The sequence below is a fragment of the Podarcis bocagei genome, assembly GCF_964188305.1.
Source record: "Podarcis bocagei genome assembly, chromosome: 5".
Taxonomy (NCBI): domain Eukaryota; kingdom Metazoa; phylum Chordata; class Lepidosauria; order Squamata; family Lacertidae; genus Podarcis; species Podarcis bocagei.
In genome coordinates, this window is record NC_138129.1 from 25,340,046 (window position 1) to 25,362,154 (window position 22,109).

General features: G+C 42.5%; 1 protein-coding gene across 1 annotated transcript in view; it reads right to left on the minus strand.

Moving 5' to 3' along the window:
* Positions 1-1,950: 1,950 nt before the first annotated feature.
* TOP1 (DNA topoisomerase I) overlaps positions 1,951-22,109 on the minus strand; it is an 82,233-nt gene continuing 62,074 nt past the window's right edge. Inside the window, 13 exon segments of the mRNA XM_081196828.1 lie at positions 1,951-4,513; positions 4,698-4,847; positions 5,439-5,533; positions 9,035-9,162; positions 10,949-11,063; positions 12,748-12,816; positions 13,564-13,749; positions 14,472-14,615; positions 15,367-15,511; positions 16,799-16,986; positions 17,406-17,528; positions 18,668-18,829; positions 18,832-18,868. Coding sequence (XP_081052954.1) covers positions 4,411-4,513; positions 4,698-4,847; positions 5,439-5,533; positions 9,035-9,162; positions 10,949-11,063; positions 12,748-12,816; positions 13,564-13,749; positions 14,472-14,615; positions 15,367-15,511; positions 16,799-16,986; positions 17,406-17,528; positions 18,668-18,829; positions 18,832-18,868 — 1,645 coding nt within the window. The 3' untranslated portion in view covers positions 1,951-4,410.

Consider the following 22,109-nt stretch of genomic DNA (forward strand, 5'->3'; position numbering starts at 1 on the left):
TAGCAGCCCTTCACCATGGATGCAGAGTTTGAAGGTATAAGGCTGGTTCCTATGCTCATATGCAATGTAGGGACAGTGAACTCCACGTCTAAGCTGCTTCTGAGTGCTTGGGGCCAAATCAAACCCTGTTGACTCCCCTGCCAACTAGAAGTGGTCTAGGCCAGGCTAGGTGCATATTATGGAGTTTTTTTGTATGCTGTACAAAGTGATTTTTGGTTTGTGGTCAGCTTTGGACAGGGAAATGTGTATGGATGTCAATACCCACCATTCTAATGGCAAACTTTGTGCCTAACTTAAACACAATTACGGAAGCACTACAAAGCGCACACACGCAAAACCAGATGCAGAAATATCAAATGTCAACATGGAATGTTTAGATTCAGGATTTTTGTCAAATGTTAAGAGCTTGGGAAACTTTTGTTCACCACCCAAGTGGGCTCAGAAAACATCGCAAACAATGTCAAAATACAACAAACGTATCTAAAAGACTGTTGAGCACTCTGACCTTATTTAAATGACTGGATGAGAAGAGATGCATTTCTACACTGCAAAATGATGGGGAAACAACTTCATGGCTTAATTGGATCTGAAGCTAGAGAAGCTGCTGGTTCTTAACTATTTATGGAATAGATTCTCCAAGACTGTTGCTATCTCTCATTTGGCAGCATTGTTTCCACCAAGGGCCAATGCATCACTGTATCGAGAGGCCTTGAAACAGATGGATTTCCTACTTGCCTTAAATGCAGACAAAAGGAGGAGGGAACCCCTGGTGGGAAACACTCTCCCCAGGGATTACAGGCTTGTTCTGAGCTTCCTGTCAATAACTTCAGGCACAGAATAATCTAACGCATCTGATTAAGATGGGATGCGGTTGGAGTCAGTGGGGGAGGAACATGTAAAAATAGAAAACGTGTTTATAATAGGCAACATTGTTACAACTTCAGAGACATAAGGCTGTTTTCAGAGAACTTACATATTTGCTGCTCTCACCAATTTTTTACCACTAAAGTTAAAAAGAGGTGGGAAGGGGGAATCTCCCAAAGGAGATTTTTGAAGGTTTTATTGTGGGAAAGACACAGCTAGGCAGAAACCTTCACTAAATGCTCCTAATGCAGTGGTTAGACACAAGCTAACTGGGAAGAAATTCCCCATTAGAAACAGAGGGATGAGCACAGCACCTTGGCAAAAGCTGTTGGGAGTGATGGGGAGCAGATGCACTCCAACTCCATCCATCCCTGGACATTCACTATCACTACTGAATTACCCAAATATAAACCATGTCAACTGCTCCGTTCAGTCCAAAGGGTCCATGCCAGCAACGTGAGGTTGCTACTTGCACTGCATAAAGGTGCAATTCCACTTGCTAGCCCATTGGGCAATGTGATGAGTAACCACAGTGATAGAATATATTCGTCATGCTGTAGCAAGTGAAATCTGGCACAGCAGTGGATAAGCGTGTGAGCTGTGAAGTCACTGGCTGAGTGGCTTGAGGCAAAGCGCTATAGCCCTGTCCGGATGCCTCGCGATTACAAAATGATTGAAAAGGGCTTGCCCACACTTGCTGACCTCGCCACCTCTCCTGTGCCCCCCCCCCAATGTGTTGGGAGGAGGAAGGTTTGAGCTATATGAATGCAAATTTCTTATGTGATTTGGGACCCTTGTTGTTTTGTGGGAGAACACCCCATAAGGCTTAGAATAACTTCTCATCTACAAAATGGAAGTATTGACCTACCTTATCCAAAAGTTGTAAAGATTACTGCTAAGGAGAATATACTGAACCCTTTTATTAAAAGGCATCAAAGCAAACCAGTTCCAGTGGTCAAGAGGTGGACAGATCTCCTGTCTATAGTTTCTCCTTATACCGCCTTCATTTGTCCTAGAGAAGGCTACTCTAGGCCTTTTATGAAATTCTGACTAACAAGCAAAATGATCAAACCGAGCATGCATGCATAAAAACACTTGTATAAAAAATTTATTCTGTTCACAGGGCCAGTATTTTCTTGCTATGTAAATGGAATTTGTAGGAAGGTGAGGCAGGTATACAGAATACATACGAGTCTCCTTACCTTTACCTGTTTACATTACCTGTGATTCTGAAACATTCATTTCAGTATCTGGTTTGAATGTGCAAATTTAAGATAAACCAACCTCAAACGAGGATTTAAAAAGGCCCTAAGGGCTGCTGTCATGCCTGATTCATTTGGAGTGGCAGTGCCAAACAGCAGCAAGGTCAATGGTCCTAGAATGCAGATTAGCACCTGTAATACAGCAAATTGAGTGCTGCCCAAGATCTGACAGTTATATGTGGTTAGATGTGTATGGCTAGTGTTTCCAATTATCCATACCTTTGAATATTGGTGGTTTTGAGGCTCCAATTTCTTGTGGTTTCAAGCATACCCAATTCTTGATGCAGGCCATAAGTGCCAATTTAAGAAAAGTGAACATATGTCCTGTCTTTTGTACAAAGGCACAAGATGACATACCAGTCAACTCTGTCTAAGCAGGTTGACTAGCGATGAGTTCATGTTGGAGAATGCCTTAGCTCTCCAAACTCTTGAAAGCAAGACACATGGAAGATGCAGTATTCTGAGGCTCTCCAAGTCAAGAAAGCAAATGGTCTGATCTCTATAAAAAGTATAGCTATAGTCATCTTGAAGAATACAGCGCTTCCTTCCTAAACAATTGTCCTTGTTTGCTTCTAGAGAAGAGTGCCAAGAACCAGCCATGAAAAGATTGTTCTGGCTGTGGATTGGAGCTAGAGGGAAATTTTCAGAACCAGGCTGCCCCTAGATAACTTGATATATATGTAGGATACAACATGCAAGGCACTGTACAAAAATACCCAGAGAACTGGCAATCTACTATTTGGCTGCCAATGTCTATGGTGTAGAAGGCCACATGGAATCTTGACTGTGCCTCCGGTCCACAGTTCCTTGGGCATTTCATCCTAGAGCGCCTCCACACCCCACATCCTTCCCCAAAGCATCTCCTGACAGCTATTGGCCTGCAGCCAGCCATTCAGCTCTCTGGGTACAAGAACACACAGATGCTGGCATTGCGTTAAGTTGTAGGAATTTATTTTAAATAACCTACAGTTGATTAAAAGGGGATTCATGATAAAAATAGAAGATACTTGTTGAGGAAAGACTGCGGGAAACTTGTTTTTGCACCACACTAAGCTAACAATGCCTCTAAAACTAATGGATTATAGCAAAAAAGGTTTCACATTAAAATTCTGCTTTAATTTTTTTTAAAGTTTTTGTACACAATTACAAAAGAAAAAAAAATAAAAAGACCTAAGATCTTGATTATTTTTCCTTTTTTTTTTTTGGACCAAAGCTCGCTTCCCTCAAAATTTTATTGACCTGTGAAAGTTCTTTTTACACAATAAAATCTTTCAAGTAAAAGAGAGGAGGGTGGAGTTTTCTTTTTTTAAAAAAAGGAGGGAGAAAAGAAAAACAACCCTGCCAAAAAAAGGAAAACAAAACCCACAAATGTGGATATTCCTGATATATATATATATCTATATATATATATATAATGTACTCAGAACAAAGTATGATGGGAAAACATTTTGTTACCAATTTATTTGTACTCATAATGCATCAACCCTCCCCAGCCCATTCCTTCCTACCCCCTGCAAATCTACATGATCTTTAAGATCAAGAAGAAAAAAAAGCTTAAATATTTTAAAATAATTAAAAGTAGTAAAAATTCACATTAACAAAAAAAGAAAGAAAAAGAAAATAACACTCAAGTCAGGAAGGATCTTCCCATCATGCTTTGCTTTGAAGAGATGTTGTATTTTTATTATAGGTTTTCAATACCATGATGGTGGCAAGTAAAAATGAAAACAACTGGGTGTTTCCATGATGACTGTTGTGGCCAGAGCCAGTGTGCTGAGAGGGCTTCAGTTGTGTTAAATTAATTGAGGGAGACGGGGCGGGAAATTAAGGGAATCCATTTTCTATTAAAATATAGAAGTTATTGCAAAACCCTAACTGTAAAAACACACCAATATCTCATTGGATTCTGTATACAGTAGCTAATGATTTCCAAGCTCCTCAGTGTAATGGTGAATTTGCCTGGCAGAAGGTTAACAAATTCCCCCATCCACTTGTCCTCCCCCTCCAGAGACAAAAACACAAACCATACAGCTAGAATTTGGGTTTCTGAAACAGGTTTAAATAAGTTGTCCATAGGACAACTGGCTCAGCAACTCTATAATATTTCCAGGCCTATCTTTTCTCAAAGATGTTGGGTATTTCATCAGACACTTGCTTTCCCCTCCCGACACCCCCCTCCCCTCCCCCAAATATAAAGGACAAGTAAGGCTCACAGTTTTATCAATCTCCCTAAAACCAGGCTATTCCCCTTCTCATTCATAAGATTCAGCCCATTAAAATCAGGTTAGAACTCAAAGTCTTCATCTGCCATGTCAATTGCCCAGGCAAATTTCTCCCGTTGGGTTTTGTTATAGATCTTCTCTATAGGTATTCCAAATTTCTTGCACCTGGAGGGAGGGGGAGAGAGAGAGATAGAGAGAGGAATAAAAAGGATGAACAGCAAGAGGTGTGTACAGCCAAACAACTACAAAAGTGCATCCCAGCAGAACCAATGCCTCTTTTCCTTTCAAAGACTAAAGCAAGGCACTAGGATGGAGGCTGCTCTTTCTTCCCCAACAGGCAAGAGCTTACCAGGCAACAGAAATCCTAGGATCCAGATAATTTAGTTTGGAGGTCCCCAAGGCAATCTGCTTGTTTTCCTCCCGGTCTGTAGCTTGGACCTCCAATTTCATCAGCTGTTCTGCAACCCTTTGTACTGCTTTCTTCTTACTTTCTACGGTCCTGTGAGGGGCAAGGAGATACTTTTTTCAGGTGGGAACTATAAATGGCTTTTCTTTCTATGGGAATGAAGAACACCCGAACAGACCTGCTAGGTGAGACCAAAGGCTAATCTAGTCCAATATTCTGTTTCCCACAGTGCTCAGCCAGATGCCTCTGGGAAGCCCATAAGCAGGCCATGAACACAAAAGCCCTCTCCCTCAGTTGCTCCACAGTTACTGGTATTTAGAGGCATGTGGTCTCTGATCCTGAAGAAAGGCTGCAGCTATCATGACTAGCAGCCACTAATAGCTTTTTTCCACGACAGGCATGAATTTATTCTCTTTTTAAAGCAGTCTAAAAACTACATACTGTGGTAGCCACTACGCACTGTGTGATAAAGGTTTTTTTTCCCTGACAAGTAAGGGGAGACATGGTAGAGATATATAAAATTAGGCAGGAGGTAAAGAGGTTTTTTTCTTCCCTTCATATAGTACCATCCCAGTGACAAGGTGAGCCATTTGAACAGAAATCTCATTCTGAGCAAAGTTGGTTTCCCTGAACGCCATGCAGAAGTGTTTGGATACACGCGAGCGTCACAGCAATGTGACTTACTTTTTAGATTTCTCATCCCTCCGGACCTTGGCATCGGCTTTGGCGCTTTTCAGTTCTCTTTTGGCATCAGCCAGCTGTTCCTTCTTGGCATCAATCTAGTGAAGGCAAAACACAAACAGAAAGCAGGAGATGGAAGGTGTGGAGCTGACAAGCTGCAAACAGCTAGTAGACTTTTGTCTCCATTGGAGTTCTAGATACCAAGGCAGCGTCTCTGTCTAACACACTTCACTGGGTGTCCAATAAGCCTTTTTTTACCTTGACTAAAGTTTCACAGAAGAGCTGGCTGGGATTTACATTTTCAGATAGGCATGCAAGGATCAAACTTGCAGAAGTGATTACCAGGACTTTAGATACCAAACTTATGGCACCGCACTTAGAAAGGAACATTGATTCACTTACTGTGAGTGGCATAAGAAGATATCCATTTAGAGGGCTGTTTCTATTGATTTGCCCAAAGCAGGGAAAAGTGACTTGAATAATCTCCTCACCCAAGCTCCTCTGTGCAGTTTGATCCATGACTAAGCTTGAAGCAAAGAGTAGATCAGGCAGCCATCATGGCAGACAATGGTGTGGCAGTAGCTGTCGCCCCGCACCAGCCTAGAAAGCCCATTCATGGTATGTGAGCTATTATTTGTTTCTTAGGTTGCCATGGGAGATAGAGCAACATGGGGAGGCTAGGTGAGATCTAAGTGCAGGTTCTGAAGAAATATAAATGGTCCTCTAAGGTGGAGGCTGAATGTTCTGGAGGATGCTTCTTCTGAAGGAGGCCTTTACAAATGCATACAGCTCTAAATTGTAAAGCCAGGCGTGAATAAATGCAGACAACCATGTTGGTACAGCAGCATCAATAATGTCAATGTTAGTGGATTCCTGGATGCCCTAGTGGCATTTGCTGTGATCTGCAGAGGAATGGGCAAATGCTGAGTTTCAAAGGCAAAGGGAGAAAAGTATACGAAAGAAATAGAGTAAACCTGAGCCCAAAGCCAGAGAAGAGAAGAACATGAGGAAAAAAAGTCATCTTTGGGCAATGGCAGGGACTAAACTGAAGGAGGCACTAGGGTGAGGATAGCCTATAAAAATATTCAAGTCACATGTTACACCTGGGAAAATCAGGAGACACAACTCATGGGTGGGGAACCTGTGCTCCTTTAGAGGCTGATGGACTCCCAGCTCCCATCAACCCCAGCCAGCATGGCCAAAGTTCTGGCGTGATGGGATGGGGGAGCCTAAGTCCAGCAACATCTGGAGGCCCACAAATCTCCCATCCTGTGGCTAGATGGATGTTTCTCAGGCCAACCAGAGAAGACCCAAGGTTTTATCCAAGAAATACCTGATGTGTCACAAGTCCAACAGTATGCACTGTCAGACTAGAAGCCCTGGCAGGGGTGCCAAGTTTGCTTCTGTTGGCAGGAGAATCCTCTGAGCAGACCCTGCCGAGTTGCAAGTTTATTATATGGGGGGGGGGGGGAGGAAGAGAACCTAGGGCTCAGGAAAAGTTTGTGGCAAAAATTCACATGTACAATTACACAAAACAGAGCTTGCAACCCTTCATATGAATAATGGAATTCAGGAAACAAAGTATGAAATACAAATAGTCAATGGGTGACTAGGGAAGAAGTGCATGACGCCATATAGATGGAATCCTCCAAATAAAATTCCCATCATCCCCACTGCCTATTTAAAGGTTCAGATGCACTGTGCTAAGTCACGTCAGGAAACTTTCTCAGCCCAAGCAATAATGGGTTTGTTCTAAAGCAGAGACAGGGAACCTATGGCTTTGCAGGTGCTCTTGGATGCTAACTCCCATCAGTTCCAGCCTAGCAACATTTGTAGGACTACAGGTCCCCCATCTCTGCTCTAAAGGAATGAAAAGCAGAAGCTGTATGATCTGCGGCAAACTAAGTAAGATGATCTGAAGCTGAAGGCTCGCAGCTCCATTTGCCTAAGCTGTGACTGACAGACTATTCAGCTCAGCTAAGAATAATGGGACAGGTGAGTTGGGGGGGGGGGGAGAGTGAAGGCAAACAAGTCGTTATCATTCTGTCAAAGCTGTCAGTCCTAACAACTGAAGCAGCCAGGTTAGATATTATGAAAGCCAAAAAGAACACCCCACTGATTAATAAAACAGATTCAGGCTGTAAACCAACCTAACCAAAATGACCTCAGGGTTTTTGTCAGAAATAACCTGAAAAGTAAAAGGGTGGTTTAGACAAGCAAGATATAATCAAATACTTGATATAGGTAGGCTTGCAATTTTGTGGAGGAGGAAGGTGGATAATTTTGTGTTAAACCACACCATTATCCTCAAGCCATGGAAATGGAATAGTAATGTTATGAACTTGCTTTAAGTTCACAAGATAATGAGAAAGTCATAGCCTTTATAGAAATCTGCACAGAATACTTTAGAAAAATAAGGCCTGAGCCACACAAATAGTTCATCACACGGTAAAATAATTTTTGGATCTGACCACTTCAGACTACAGGTGGGAGAAGAATTGCACGTTCAAGCTTTTCTCCAGGAATGTGGATACAGAAAATGAGCACATCGGAGAAACTACTACGATCGAAACTTTCTGCCTGCCTATTTAATTTTCTAAATGCAAGGAACTTGGAAAAAACATTCACTCAAATGATTTCTCCACCTGTGGGTCTCAAGTGGTACAGTCCAAATACAGCTTTGCCATGTGATTGGCAGTTTGTGCAGAAAAGCTGGAAGTCTTCCCTGAGGTCAACTGGTCAAGAAGCTTTCAAATTCAACAATGAAACTTTTCCTCAGCACTGATATTTATGATGCCTCAGATAAACCTCAGGAAAGCACCCAAGCATATGTATCATTAGCTTAGTCTCTTGTTCTTTAAATCAAGTTATTCCTTTGCCCAAGAGTGTCTAAATACAGGTAGGATCCAGAAAACCAGGAGCAGAATTTTGCTCGCACAAAGGGGCTTTCACACCTTCACCCTTCCTGAACAATCCCGAAAAAACTGTTCCTGGGAGTTGGTGGTCCCCCTCAAGCAGCATGGGAAATGGGCCAGGAGGTTCAGGAGACTGTCCTTATTTGAAAGACATGCTTTCTGGTCATGTAAGGCAGTGTTCCCCAACCTTGGGCCTCCAGCTGTTTTTGGACTACAATTCCCACCATCCTTGACCACTGGTCTTGCTAGCGAGGGATGATGGGAGTTGTAGTCCAAAAACAGGTGGAGGCCCAAGGTTGGGGAACACTGATGTAAGGGACTCTCTGGAGTTTGCCCAGTGTCCTGTGAGTAAATCAGGATGGGAAAATGCATCATAACATCAGATAGCTGTCAGGAGCAAAAAAATAATTATGGTACATTTTGTGACCCCACTAGAGATGCTTTATAGATATTTCTCCTCCAGGACTAAAAGGCAACTTGCCTGATGTGCAATTCAGTCAGAAACAGGAAGGATTTGAAGAATGATTTTCTGTAATAAAATCAAGCAGGTTTGTCTTTCTAAAAATCAGAGAAACAAGCTTCACGAATGAAGTTAGAGGAGAGCTTGACGCAGGTCAACTAAGTAACAGAGGTAGCCAAACTAAGTCTTGGTTTGGGTTTTAACGAAAGGAAGCAGTCAGTTACCTTGCTCTGTAAATTCATCATGGATTTCTCAAAGGTCTTTGGAGGCGCCCTCTGGTGGTTGCAGAGAATAGCAACAGCTCTATTGGCACGGTTATAAGACAGGATCTTTGCTGGGACATTATCATCCGCTAGAAAAGTTCAAAATGAACAAGTGAAATTTGCATTTCTGTATGGAAAAGTTTAGCTCTTTCTTGGATAATTTCACTTTTTCATGGGGAAGAGAAATTAGCAGCTTGGCTCTCAGCCATCTGTACCATGCTTATAATGGGACTGGGGGCTGTAGCTTAATACTAAATAACATGTTTTGCATGTAGAAGGTCTGAGGTTCAGCCCCCAGCATCTCTAGTTAAGGATCTCAGGCAACAGAGGGGAGAAATGGTGTTCAGAGGGACGACTGCATACAGAAAGACTTGCTCTTTTGAGGTGAGTCCACAGCTTAGTGGCAGAACATATACTTTGCATGTAAAGGATCTCAAGTTCAATCCCTGGCACCTCCGCTTAACAGAATCAGAGAGCAAGTGATTGGAAAGGTTTCTGCCTGAGACCATGGAGTGAGTAATACTGGGGGTAGATGAAAAAATGCCCTGACTGGATGCAAAGCAGATTTCTACATTCCTTATGCAAGCTTGAACACCTTAAAGTGCTATGAAAATGCTAATGATTACAACTTGTATTCTAGTGTATCAGCTCCAGTATTCAGTTTAAACCCCTTGCATTTCAATAGTTATCCATGGTCTCTGATCTAACCATTATTTGCCTCTTGCATTCCTTCTCTGCAAGCCCGGGCTTGCTGAATTTTAAAAAGGCACACCACCCATTTATATGGACAAACAAAACACCTTTATCAGGCAAAGCCCAGGGTCAAGCCTGCCTTCATTGTGGACAGAACATTATCTGATTAAGGTGCATATTACAGACATCCACTGTGGTGGGAGATGGGTTATAATGGTTTTCTCGGGAACTAGGTAAAGTAAAGAGACCCCTGACCAGTCGTGGCCGACTCTGGGGTTGCGGCGCTCATCTTGCTTTATTGGCCGAGGGAGCCGGCGTACAGCTTCCAGGTCATGTGGCCAGCATGACTAAGCCTCTTCTGGCGAACCAGAGCAGCGCATGGGAAACGCTGTTTACCTTCCCGCCGGAGTGGTACCTATTTATCTACTTGCACTTTGACATGCTTTCGAACTGCTAGGTTGGCAGGAGCAGGGACCGAGCAACGGGAACTCACCCCGTCGCGGGGATTCGAACCGCCAACCTTCCGATCGGCAAGTCCTAGTCTCAAGTCCTAGACCTACAGCGCCACCCACGTCCCTTGTCTAAGGGAACCAAATAAATCCTTTAAGGCTGTTAGAGATTTACCAAGTGTCCTGGCTAGCTGTCTTCTCTCTGGCCTGGCTAATTTAGGGCAGCCTTTGTCAACCTGATGCCATCCAGATGTTCTGTACAGCTTCCTAGAAGTTGTAGTCCAAAACATTTGGAGGGTACCAGGTTAGCAAAGGCAAGTCACAGATACCGTTCCTATTTGAAATGTTTCAATACACTTTTGAAGATCTCTTGGAAACCACAGTTGTTTTAAGAATTCTGTGATCTCCTTTGACATTCTTCGCCACTTGGCACTGGCTGACAAGCTGCCTCTAACCTAATTCAAGGTACTGCTGGGCACATTTCAAATCCGAAATGGACTTGGAAAGGCACAGATTTCAGTTCCTTCCTCTTCAGAAGGTCAGCTAGCCACAGCAGCAACTTTGGAACTTTGTTCAATGTGGTTCAAAAATAATTGCCTCTGAACAGAACATGGAACTGTGGAGACGCCAAAGTAATTTCCAGCCAGCGGCTCTTAAGTCTGCATTTGGATCGATGTTACAATCAACACAGAACCAGAAAAGTATGAGGTGTGCTAGTCTAAAAAGTACTTACCAGTTGTGAGCTCCTTTAGCTGCTGCTGTAGCGTAATGGAGGCATTATACGTTCGAAATACCTTGGCTGTAAGTCCTTCCATAAGGTCTTGAAGATGCTTATTTAAGATGCTAGTCTAAGGGGAAGAAATAAAGAAGGAGGATTAAATTAATTCCAGCATTCATCAGCAGAACACCTCAACCTGTGCACCCTCCTTACTCTCGTAATTTGAGGAGATGGGAAGTGGGAGGGTGAACCTTCAGTGGCTGGTAGCCACCATGGATCTGTTCTACCTCTGCTGTCCAAGGAAGTATGCCTCTGAATACCAGTTGCTGCGAATCACAAGTGAGAAGGGCTCTGCTGCACTAAGATCCTGCACCTGGGCTTTCCATAGGCATCTGGCAGGTCACTTATGAGCTATATGACAATTCAGCAGAAGGGGCAGATACGCTAACAGATGCAACTGGGGAAAATGGTTGTGAGCATGGCATGGAAGCAGATAATATTACTATTACTACTACTACTGCAACGAAAAGGTAGAGTCTGCAGTTAGGGAGGCTGGGGTATTTCGTACAAGAAAGACACATTTCCTTTTCATGTGACACAGATACTCCAACTAGCCTGTGTGTCAAATTAAGCCCACCAGGTGAGCCAATTTGGTCCACATGGCCATCTTTGGCAGGTCACACCTCCTTGTCACTCCCCTGATGACACATGCGTATCAGAAGAGGCAGCTGCCAAGGAACAACTGGGAGTGCACGTTTTTTGGCAGCTTACCTTCAGCACTATTTAAATTTGGCACTGCTGACATTGTTGCACTCAGGAGCTCTGGAACAGAACCAGATCCCTGCTGCTTTCCGAAAGGCATGGATCCACCCAATGCTATATGTCAGGCATTTAATGTGTGGTGAACCTTTTGGATTCCAACTCTTACTTAGGGACTTATGAATGCTTGGTGGGTGGGGAGATCATGGGAAAGTGTTTCTGCTTCCATCTATATGCATTCATTAGAGCAGGCACCCCCAAACTTGGCCCTCCAGCTGTTTTGGGACTACAACTCCCATCAGCCCTGACCACCGGTCCTGTTAGCTAGGGATGATGGGAGTTGTAGTCCCAAAACAGCTGGAGGGCCGAGTTTGGAGATGCCTGCTTTAGTGTGTTCTCTTCAGATGCATGTAGATCAGAAGTGGAGCCTGTCCCGTCCCGTCCCCCCGCCAGCCCCACTAGTATACTCAGTGTCCCCAGAATAAATGCCTGAAAGCGGATTTAGTGAACTGGTAAGCTGGGAATAACATTCCTCTGGCCCTCTTTGGACTCCAGCCAGCTCCCATCATCTCTGACCATGAGCAATGCTAGCTGGGGCTGATAGGAGTGGAAGCCCAAAATCCCGATGGTAAACAATGGAGCTTGTGTTACACATTTTTTACTGTGTTTTCAATCTTTACAGGTTACCTATAACAAAAAGTTCTCAGGGCAGCTTATAGGATAAACGAAAGAGGAATGCAATCAATTGTGATGCAACACTAAAACCAAACCCCAAATTAAAATAGAGAAACAGAAACAAGCCCGCAGTATTGTATCACACATCCTTCTCTCAAACTGCTGCTACATTACAGTGTCTACGAGGGCAGATTTCAGTTCCATGAACTCTTCTGTTAAATGCAAAACTGCCTGCACCATAAGCAGCATGTTAAAAATTGCACCCTTTTCCAAGCCAGTGTAAAAGGAACCATAACCACAGCAAGAATTCCAATTAAAAAATCCAAACAAGGTTATCATTTATGATTAACTCTCAAGTACCAGGTATGGAAGGCACTCACATTAAGTCTATCAAAGAGGTCATCTTCAGGCTGTTTGTTTTCCATGAACAACTGAAGATTCTTAAAAACCTACAAGGCAAACAGATGGGAGAGAAGAAGACCATTACAGCATGAAAAAAAGAAACTGGATGGACATCATCCCAACTTGATGGCAGTATAACATGCTCTTCACTAATTCACATGTCCATGCTTCCATGTACACAATGCTGAAGGAACACTGTTCACTAATGGCCTACAGGAAGTGTGTTGGTGTATCCTGCAAACAAGGGATAGGTATACGTAGACCACTATTCATCAGTGGTGGTGGTGGAGAGGAAGGACAACAAATATTTTCCTGACTGAAGAGGTAAATCAAAGAACTGGGGTGCCTTCCCAATAAGAATAAGCTGAAAGCACTAAGGTAGAGATGATTTTTTTCCGGGGGAGGGGGGGGAGCTATGCAACTTTATAAAAACAATTAACACTATGGAGACAGAGAAGAAAATGAAAATTAAAGAAGGATCCATTAAGCATGAAGGTTAAATGGAACCTCCTTGTTTAGATGCAGCTGGTAAGAGCATGAGACTCTTAATCTCAGGGTTGTGGGTCTTTGGGCAAAACAATTCCTGTATTGCAGGGGGTTGGACTAGATGACCCTTGTGGTCCCATCCAAATCTACATTTCTATGACTCCAAGATGTGAAATATTTATGAGCAGATGGACACTGTACTTACTCAAGGTGAGATCTGAAGACTCACCAGAAGAAAGACAATTCAGTAAGAAGACTTTTCAGACTCCCTCTCATTAAATGATAAGTGCACAAGAAAAAATTCTTACCCTTTTCTCAACAGGGACTTTGTTGTAGTATCGTATGGAATCCTTTCCAAGGAAGTCAAATTCTACCACGTATTCCTGGCCATCCAACTCCGGATGCAAATTAATATGTTCTACACGGAGGGAGCAGCAGCCCACTGTGTCAGCCGTCTCCCCTTCCTCTTTCTCATTACCAGCTCTCAGAGCAAGCTGCAAATATGAAACAATGAAAGAGAGCAGAGAGATGTCACAAATAGCATTCAAAACAGGAGGCATTTTTAACCCCATTGGTTAGCCAGTGAGAAGCTGCTTCAGGATTCCTTGTGCTAAGAAGCTATCAGTTTAAACTCTAGAGCTGTGATTATAGCATTTGTAAATGCAACTGAAAGAATACACTAGGCTTGGTCCTATGCTATCTATCTGCTTAGGTAACTGGGGGCCTGTCTGTGTGCCATCCACATGCCTTACTGAGCTAACACGGGGCAGTGCTTATAGGTAAGTTAGTGCCAATTTTACCACTGATGTTGCAGCAAAATTCCATTTATCATCATTTTATTCCAGAATAGATCTGCCCACTTTGGCTGCCACCTCTTAACAGCATTGCAAAAAGTAAATTGTGTGTGCATGTATGTACATATGGAGAGGCGTCCCGAGGAAAGTGGGCAGAATTTTACCCGTACTCATTCAGCTCATAGTTAAGCAATCACAAAAAGCAGTGCATTTGCCAAGGAAAGCTTCCCATCTCTGCTTTAGAAATATTTCTGGATTATTCAATTCCATTGGCACCTACTTCAAACATCTCTCCAGCACATTTAGTAGTGTTGTGCTTAGAAGCTTATCAGTTTCAAACCAATGCTTCAACAAGTCTAGGCCGAGGAGCCCTGCCTAGGCAATAAAAAAAGGAAGGAACTGGAAAAGTGACAGATTCTCACTTTGTCAATGAAGTACAGCGCAACCGCCCTCTGCCGCACTTTCATCTCTTTGGACTTCCAGTCTTCTCGATAATTATTTCGAATCTTATCTACACATTTCTTCAGTCTCCGAGCAGTCTCATATTTCTGCCAGTCCTTCTCACCCTGCAGAGGCAATCACAAGGAACAACATGACGACCTGCTCCAAAGCATAGAGGCTCTAGTTTGGAGATGGAGCATATTTTAAGAATACTTTTCCAAGATTCCCTCATTGCCACTGTACAGAAATTATTTGACTTGAACGTTATTGCCTATTTCAGAAGTGCCTAAGGGGTTAAGAAGTTTTAAAGACCCACTACGCTGGTAGCAGAGTCGCAAAAAAGTAATGAAGTACTCTTTGGATCTTCCATTTAATGACACATTGATTCCTTAGGAACGGTCAGGAGAGAGAGAGAGAGAGAGAGAGAGAGAGAGAGAGAGAGAGTGTGTGTTTGGACTTGATATCCTGCTTTATCACTACCCGAAGGAGTCTCAAAGTGGCTAACATTCTCCTTTCCCTTCCTCCCCCACAACAAACACTCTGTGAGGTGAGGGGCTGAGAGACTTCAGAGAAGTGTGACTGGCCCAAGGTCACCCAGCAGCTGCATGTGGAGGAGTGGGGAAGTGAACCCGGTTCCGAATCTACCGCTCTTAACCACTACACCACACTGGCTCTGTTCAGTAGTTCAGTAGTCCCTGGTTCAATTCCAGCATCTCCAGGAAGGGCTGGGAAAGACTCCTGTCTGAAATCCTGGAGAGCTGCTTGCAGTCAGTGTAGACACTGCCGAACTAAATGGAGCAGTACAAGGCTGATTCCTATGATACAGAGCATTGGGCATGTCAGAAGTAGCTTGCAAGTTTTCAGACAAACTATCACCTTGATTCTAGAACTGGGATTCAACATGATGTACTTAATAGATCCTTGGATGTTCTCTGTCCATGACACCAACCAGGTCACCTTGTTATCATGCCGGACTTCTTTCCATTTATGTCCAGGGGGAGGGGGAGGAACTTTTGAATCTCTGTACAAGGGTGGGGGTGGGGGGTGGACAAGAACACAACAATGATTTCAAAACTGAAAAGACTACAAACTGTGAATAACAGAAAAATACAACCAGGAAATAATTTATTCAGTTTAATTCAGATAATCGAAGCTGGCACCATTAATTGAAATGAAAGTCACAATACGAACTGTCTAGATTTGCCAGATATTTATAGGCCTCAAGCCCGGCAATCAGAAAAACCAAGTGTGTAAATGTTTGCATCGATTCTTATATATATCTGCTTTAAGATTCTTAAAGGTTTGAAAGCAAACAAGGCCTATGCTATTCTTACAAATAAAGCTTATTCTTACAAATTTTAAGCTTATTGCCATGTTAAAAACTACTAAGCAATTTAGACACTGTAATGTTTTGAAACAGCCCTGTTGAGGTATGTTAAGAAGTCTTTCCCTCTGCAACCTTTACCCTGCACTCATGTTTCTACAAATCACTTTTGCAGAAATACCAAACTGCCTAAGCCGCTGAAATCTTACCTCACTCCATCAGCTCTCACCATCCAGTCCCGCCTTCCCCAAAGCTTGCTTACTGAATATAATACTTTGCTCCTTAGGCAGACCAGGCTATCAATATTCTAAGGTCTTCTGAAACTGGGCAAATTGCTCTTTTGCCTTAAAATATAAGCTACCATGTCTTGAGCTGCAGATTTTTTTCAACAGGTCTGACACAGTAAACATTGGGTAAGAGAGATCCCATGTTATTACAGTATACCAGGGACCAAGCTGTGATGGGGCTATACCCTCCACAATCTATTAAAGTTAAAGAGATACGATGGTGTCTGTGAGCTAGGAAACTGGTCTGAAGTGACATAAGGCGAGTGATTTGTTAAAGCTAACCAAGTCTTAGGCTGAACAGTAGAATGCCTGTTTATCTCAAAGTAAGCTACTTTGAGCTTCCCGAAGGAAAAAGGAGGGTGGAAATGCAACCACCACCATCTACTAATATTTAAAAATTAATAAATCAATAGAAACATTTGAGTTTTGCCAGTTCACAATCCTTTTTTAAAAAAGAAACTAACTAATGATTTGACAGTTGTTTGTGAACTACGGTGAAAAGTTCACAAGTGGCACTTAACGTGGTATGTACTGGACTTCAACTCTTAGGCTGCACTTAAGTTAACGGAGACCCTACAAAGAAACAACAGATTCTACTTGGCAGAAAGGTTATCCGGAGCGAAAAGCCTGAACACAGCTGCTATGCATTATAGCCAAAAGTCACTCCTAGCTAGTGTGTGAAATCTTCTATGCTCACTTGCTACAATTGATGATGATGTCTTCTGGCATTATCCGCCTCTTCAGCATGCCCATTTTGGGATGGTTTCCACGCCCTCTGAAAAGACCCGGAGGCTCAATCTTAAAGTTGGCAATTCTTTCCTTATGGTTATCCATGATACAATAGCCATATTCTTTTAATAACCGCTCGTTCTCCTCTTTAATTTTCTAGGGGAAAACAAAACACCCACAAAAAAGGAAAAAATTACAACACACTCCAAACCACACTATAAATTATTCAGAGTCAAAGTTACAAGAAATTCATTAGCTCCATCCAGGTTGTGCTGCAAGCGGTAATTTACAAGTACAGCAAAGCACAGTGAAAGAAAGAGGTTGTGATCTTGAGTGTTAATAGTCACAGGCCTACTCAACACAGTTTAGAAACAACTTGAAATATCCCCAGCATTTCAAGATCCCATCCTTCCACCATGACTAGCCCATCTCAATGACACTTCTCATTTATCTGAAGTCTTATTCTGGGCCAGCCTTTAATCCCTTCCTTAATTCACCATTTAGCACCCATCATATTAGATTGTACCCTTTGTTTGCACCTTGAAACAACAACAACAAATTCTGAATCAAGTTACCTGTTTTTCCTCCTTGGTCATCTGTTTTCTGGCTTCTGACTGCGCTTTGAAATACTGACTCATATGGTTAAAGTCACACTTGCTGAGGCTGGTGATGGTACTCTTTTCTTCATGGGTCATTTCCTGCAAAAAAGAAATCAGAATCTGTAAAACGCTTAAAAAGGAAACTGCACTCCACCTTGTTTTCAGTAAAGTCAGTTTGGATGCTGCTATCATATATAATATACTTCATCACTTGGCAGATTGATTCTAGTCAGGAAAGCTTTTAATAAAAGGTTCCTGGTCCACAGAGTTTAAGTAGAGCATGCCTGTGATAAACACAGACACATTTCACTGTTTCAGATAGTAAAAAAATAGTAATAATCAAGCTATTTCAACTTAACCAAAGCATTAGGCAGCACTTCTATCACCAGGCAAAAGGAGCTATCTCTTCTTAGCATGACTGACAGCTCTTGTAGTTCTCAACTTTAGGATACAGGTACAACAATGGATACCAGACAAGATGCCTCTAGTCTAAGGCATTATTTAAGTTCCAACTGCTTAAATCTTGGCAACCATGAGCATACACAAGCATAATATAATTTTACTTGCAAAATATAGATTTATTTAAAAACCTAATTTACTTACTAGACAACACTGACTACAAGGGGGGGGGGCACAAAATTTCTTTGAATAAGCAACTTATCTGTGCATTCTAAATACCCCAAAATACAAAAGCTGAATGTAAACCTCACTCATGAATAAATCAACCCTCCTGCTTAAACACTACAAGGAAATTCTCTATTTGCCAAATGGAGGAGGGTTGACTTAACGTCTCTGGCTTAGATTTCCTCTCGACTCTCGTCTTGCCCCCTTATAGCACAAGTAGGAATCTGCTTTCTTCGCTTCTTTCTCTTCTCCTTCCTGTTGTAGAAGTTTCTCTCTTTTCTCAGCCAAACAAAATGTAGCAAATCTGTTCTATTCCTCCCCAGAACATTTCATATTCTCTCTCACTCACTCACTCACTCACTCACTCAAAGTTGCACATGCAGTAACAGTGACTGGCTGTTGGAACACGACGAAGGCAAACAGAAGCAAATTTCCTGCCCTTCCTCAAGCACAGAACCCCAAGTGTTCAATGAGGAAGCAAAGAAGCAATGAGCCATCTGCTACTACCGTAAAAGCAACAATTTAGCAGGTGTCCAGGCAAGTGGCAAACTGCATGCCTACTTTAGCTACCTAAGGAACCAAATACTCCCACCCTTCCATAACCTTGACCATACCTTTCTCCAGTCTTTGAAGAAGTTTTTCCTGAAGATGTCCTTTGTAGTGTATTCGTGATCAAGCATTTTTGCAAAGAACGTTGCTACTTCTTCTGCTTTGGGACTGAGCTTCATAACTTTACCTACAACAGAGAAGGCAATCCATGAGGAAACAGGAAAAAACGAGGTGGCATCCTACAGACGCTCAACCCCTCAACCAGCCTACTCCTCTTACCTCAGAGAGAAGGGATCCAGGAACATCCCTCCCCAGCGTTGGCCCTCTGTGAATATACAATGCACAGCCAAAATAATGACCCTGCGAACAAGTTATTGAACATCCTTGTGTTTCAGGGGAAGCCAGGGGTCAGGAGGAGGAGGGCTGTAACCAAAGTCACATACTGGGCTCCAAATTTTACTATGGGCAGTACAATTTTACTTTATATTCACTAACCTAACCCAGCAACTTTACATCAGTTAGCATGAAAATAGTGTTGGGTCTGATTCTATGTTTTTCAGAAGCGAATGAAGTCAGGTTCTCCAATTTTGGGTTTCTGTTTCGCTTTCAAAGAGGAAGAGCACAGGAATTTTTGCACCTTTAAAAAGGGAGACTCTGGAACTGTGTTAATATGCGAAATGACCAACATACAAACAAGGAGAGGAGGAATTAGCTCCCAAAACAACCAAGGGAAGAGGCCAACAGTAGAAAGAGCACAATGAAGAGGACAAGGCTAAGTTAAGAAAACCAGCCATCTCAGACCACAAGCAGAGCCAGGCTGGAAGGAAGGAAAATTTCTCCTGGAGAGGAGGTGAAAGGCCTTGAAGACGCTGCCTGTCTAATCCAGTAGGGGGAGCTATTCCACTCAGGAATGTGCTCCAGCTCTGTCCTTAGGAAGAAGTGCAATCTCCAACGAAGTATGGCATTAATGTTTTGAATTTATCCATTGAGTTCTATTAGCTCTCACTTCCTTCTCTGGGGATACTTAAAAAAACAAAACACCTTTCTTTTCATTCCTCTGAGTCTTTTCCACCATCCTCTTTACCCAGTCACACCATCCCATTCCCACTCAACTGTCAGACTGCAGGCATTGAGTACATTCAGGGATTGTTTGGTATTATTGGAGAGGGGTGGAGTTATTCCTTCTTAGTTCCTCTGTCCAAGTCTTCTTGCACTTCTGCAAAGCTCAAGGGTACCCCGAGTTTGCCAATGGCATCCTCCTGTGTGTGGCTTTCGCTATTTCCAGATAATTTGCAACAGCATTCAGATAACTGATTTGGAATTAGAATACAGGATGATGGAATCTCTTAACTCTTCCCCTGTGGATGTACAGTGAGACTCTTCTCTGACTACAGCGAGTTCAATCCTATTAGTCTACAAGAGGTGAAGCAATCAAAGGATTCCCATGCATCATAGTAGTTCAGCTGTATGCTCCCACATAACAACATTGGCTTGCCATTAGTCCTAGTGGGGCCGACCCCATTATATGCATGAAGCAAGGGATAAAGGCATCAGGCTCTCATCTCATAGCTGACATGCCCATGATCAGACTGTCTTCCTCTTTATCCTGTTCTTGAGGATCATGTAACTGGCACAAGGGTCCTCCATATTGGGCTGATTTTGTGCTGTGTGAGAGGACACTGGTATTTCTAACTCCACTGGCTTAAAAATTTGTTGTTAAAAGGCTGCCTGCTTGATATACCAGTGATTCGTGACTGTCCTCTTTCCCCTTGACTGAAGAATTGTAATAGAGGCTCAGCGTGAAATAACTAGCTGCGCAGAAAGGCAGATTTTTCCCACAGCTCAAGGGGGAAGCAATTGCTGCATCAATGCGCTGCAGACCCAACATCTCCCCCTTTCTAACCAATGTGACTAATGTAGGCCCAGACAGTGTTAACGTCACACCAGTCTTCAGTGCACCCAGAGAAGGTGCTTGCCAGCATTCCACAGCAATACCAAACAGGAACAAACATTTCACTTGCCAGCAGCCTAAAGAGTTGGCATCGTTTCAGAATAATGGATTCCTGTGAAATCCAATCCAGCCACTACTTGTACTGGTATAGTTAAGGCAGACAGAGAAGGCAATATGGAGTCTTCATGATGCATAGGGTGTGCTCTGGGTGGGGGGGGGGAGAGGAATTTTCCATCTAGCTTAAAGGAAGTAAACTATAGAAAAGTACTACAGAAAACTGCTAAGAAGAGTACTTCTGAATGTTGTAAAAGATTTATGGCCATCTGATCTATTTTGTAACATCTATTTTGGAAGATTAGGAACATAGGAATGATGTTCACTTGACATTTTGTGCTCTGATAGGGATATCAAACTCACAAGGGCACAGAGGTACAATCTGAGGTTTGTCCTTTCAAATACTCAGAAGTACGATCAAAAAGGGACTGGGTCCCTGCTTCTAACTATCTTTGAGCACGAAGGAGGTAGAAAATGGAGAATGAAATGTACAGTCCAATGCCTGTGGTCTCATAATGCTAAAACAAGGTTAACGTAATTTCTGAATGAGACCAGTAACTACATTGAGTGTTCATGTGCTATTAAGACAGTTTCTAGGATGATTTGGTAGGGAGGCTGAATATAAGCCATTTGGGGATTTTATACATTAGTGGCAGCTTGGTCAAACTGCATTCAACTGATTTCACTGTGATATGACCAGAGGTGTTTATTCCCCTGAAAATATAAATATCAAGTTAATTTAAATTGCTCACAAACTTGCTTGGGGAGATTACTTGGGCATAGATGCCATAAGCTTTCAACTAACTCACATGGGCCAATTAATCCCTCTCACATTTCATATTTTAAAGGAACTTGAAAAAGTAGTTTCTAATGATGGCAGCAATCTCCGGAGCCAGCATAAATAGTCATGTCAACCTCCTTTTCAGTAAATTTAATCTCTCAAACACTGGAAAGGTTCCAACAGTCATTACAGATGAGTCAGAACCAGGAAATTCAACAGGGATAGGGTGGGAAGAAGATATGGATAATCTTTGAATTGACCTTTGGTCATTGGGCAGGGACAGTATGTTAAGTGGCAATACCTTGCTCTGGAAGCAAAGGACCCTCAACCAGCTTTAGCAATACAGAACTAGAAGTGGTCCTCAATGAGAACATGCCTTGCATTCTAACTGGAAAGATGCATGTAGGCAATGAATGCACATCAGCTGCACATGAGGAATCCCGCTGCCAAAAACAACGGTACTGGGTCAGACTTGAGAAATAAAACCACTTTAAAGGAAAATATTATTACCAGACAGCACTCACTGTCATTAAAAAAAATGAAAGGGGAAAAATCATTATCTCTGAACAACTTTTGCTGTGAGAACCCACCACTGAAATACATTCCACTTTCTCAAAACAAACCTCATTTAATATGACTGGATACTTCACAAGTGTCTTCCTATGCAATTATGTATCTTTCCTTCCTGCTACTAATGCTTTAACGTTTCTAAATGACACTG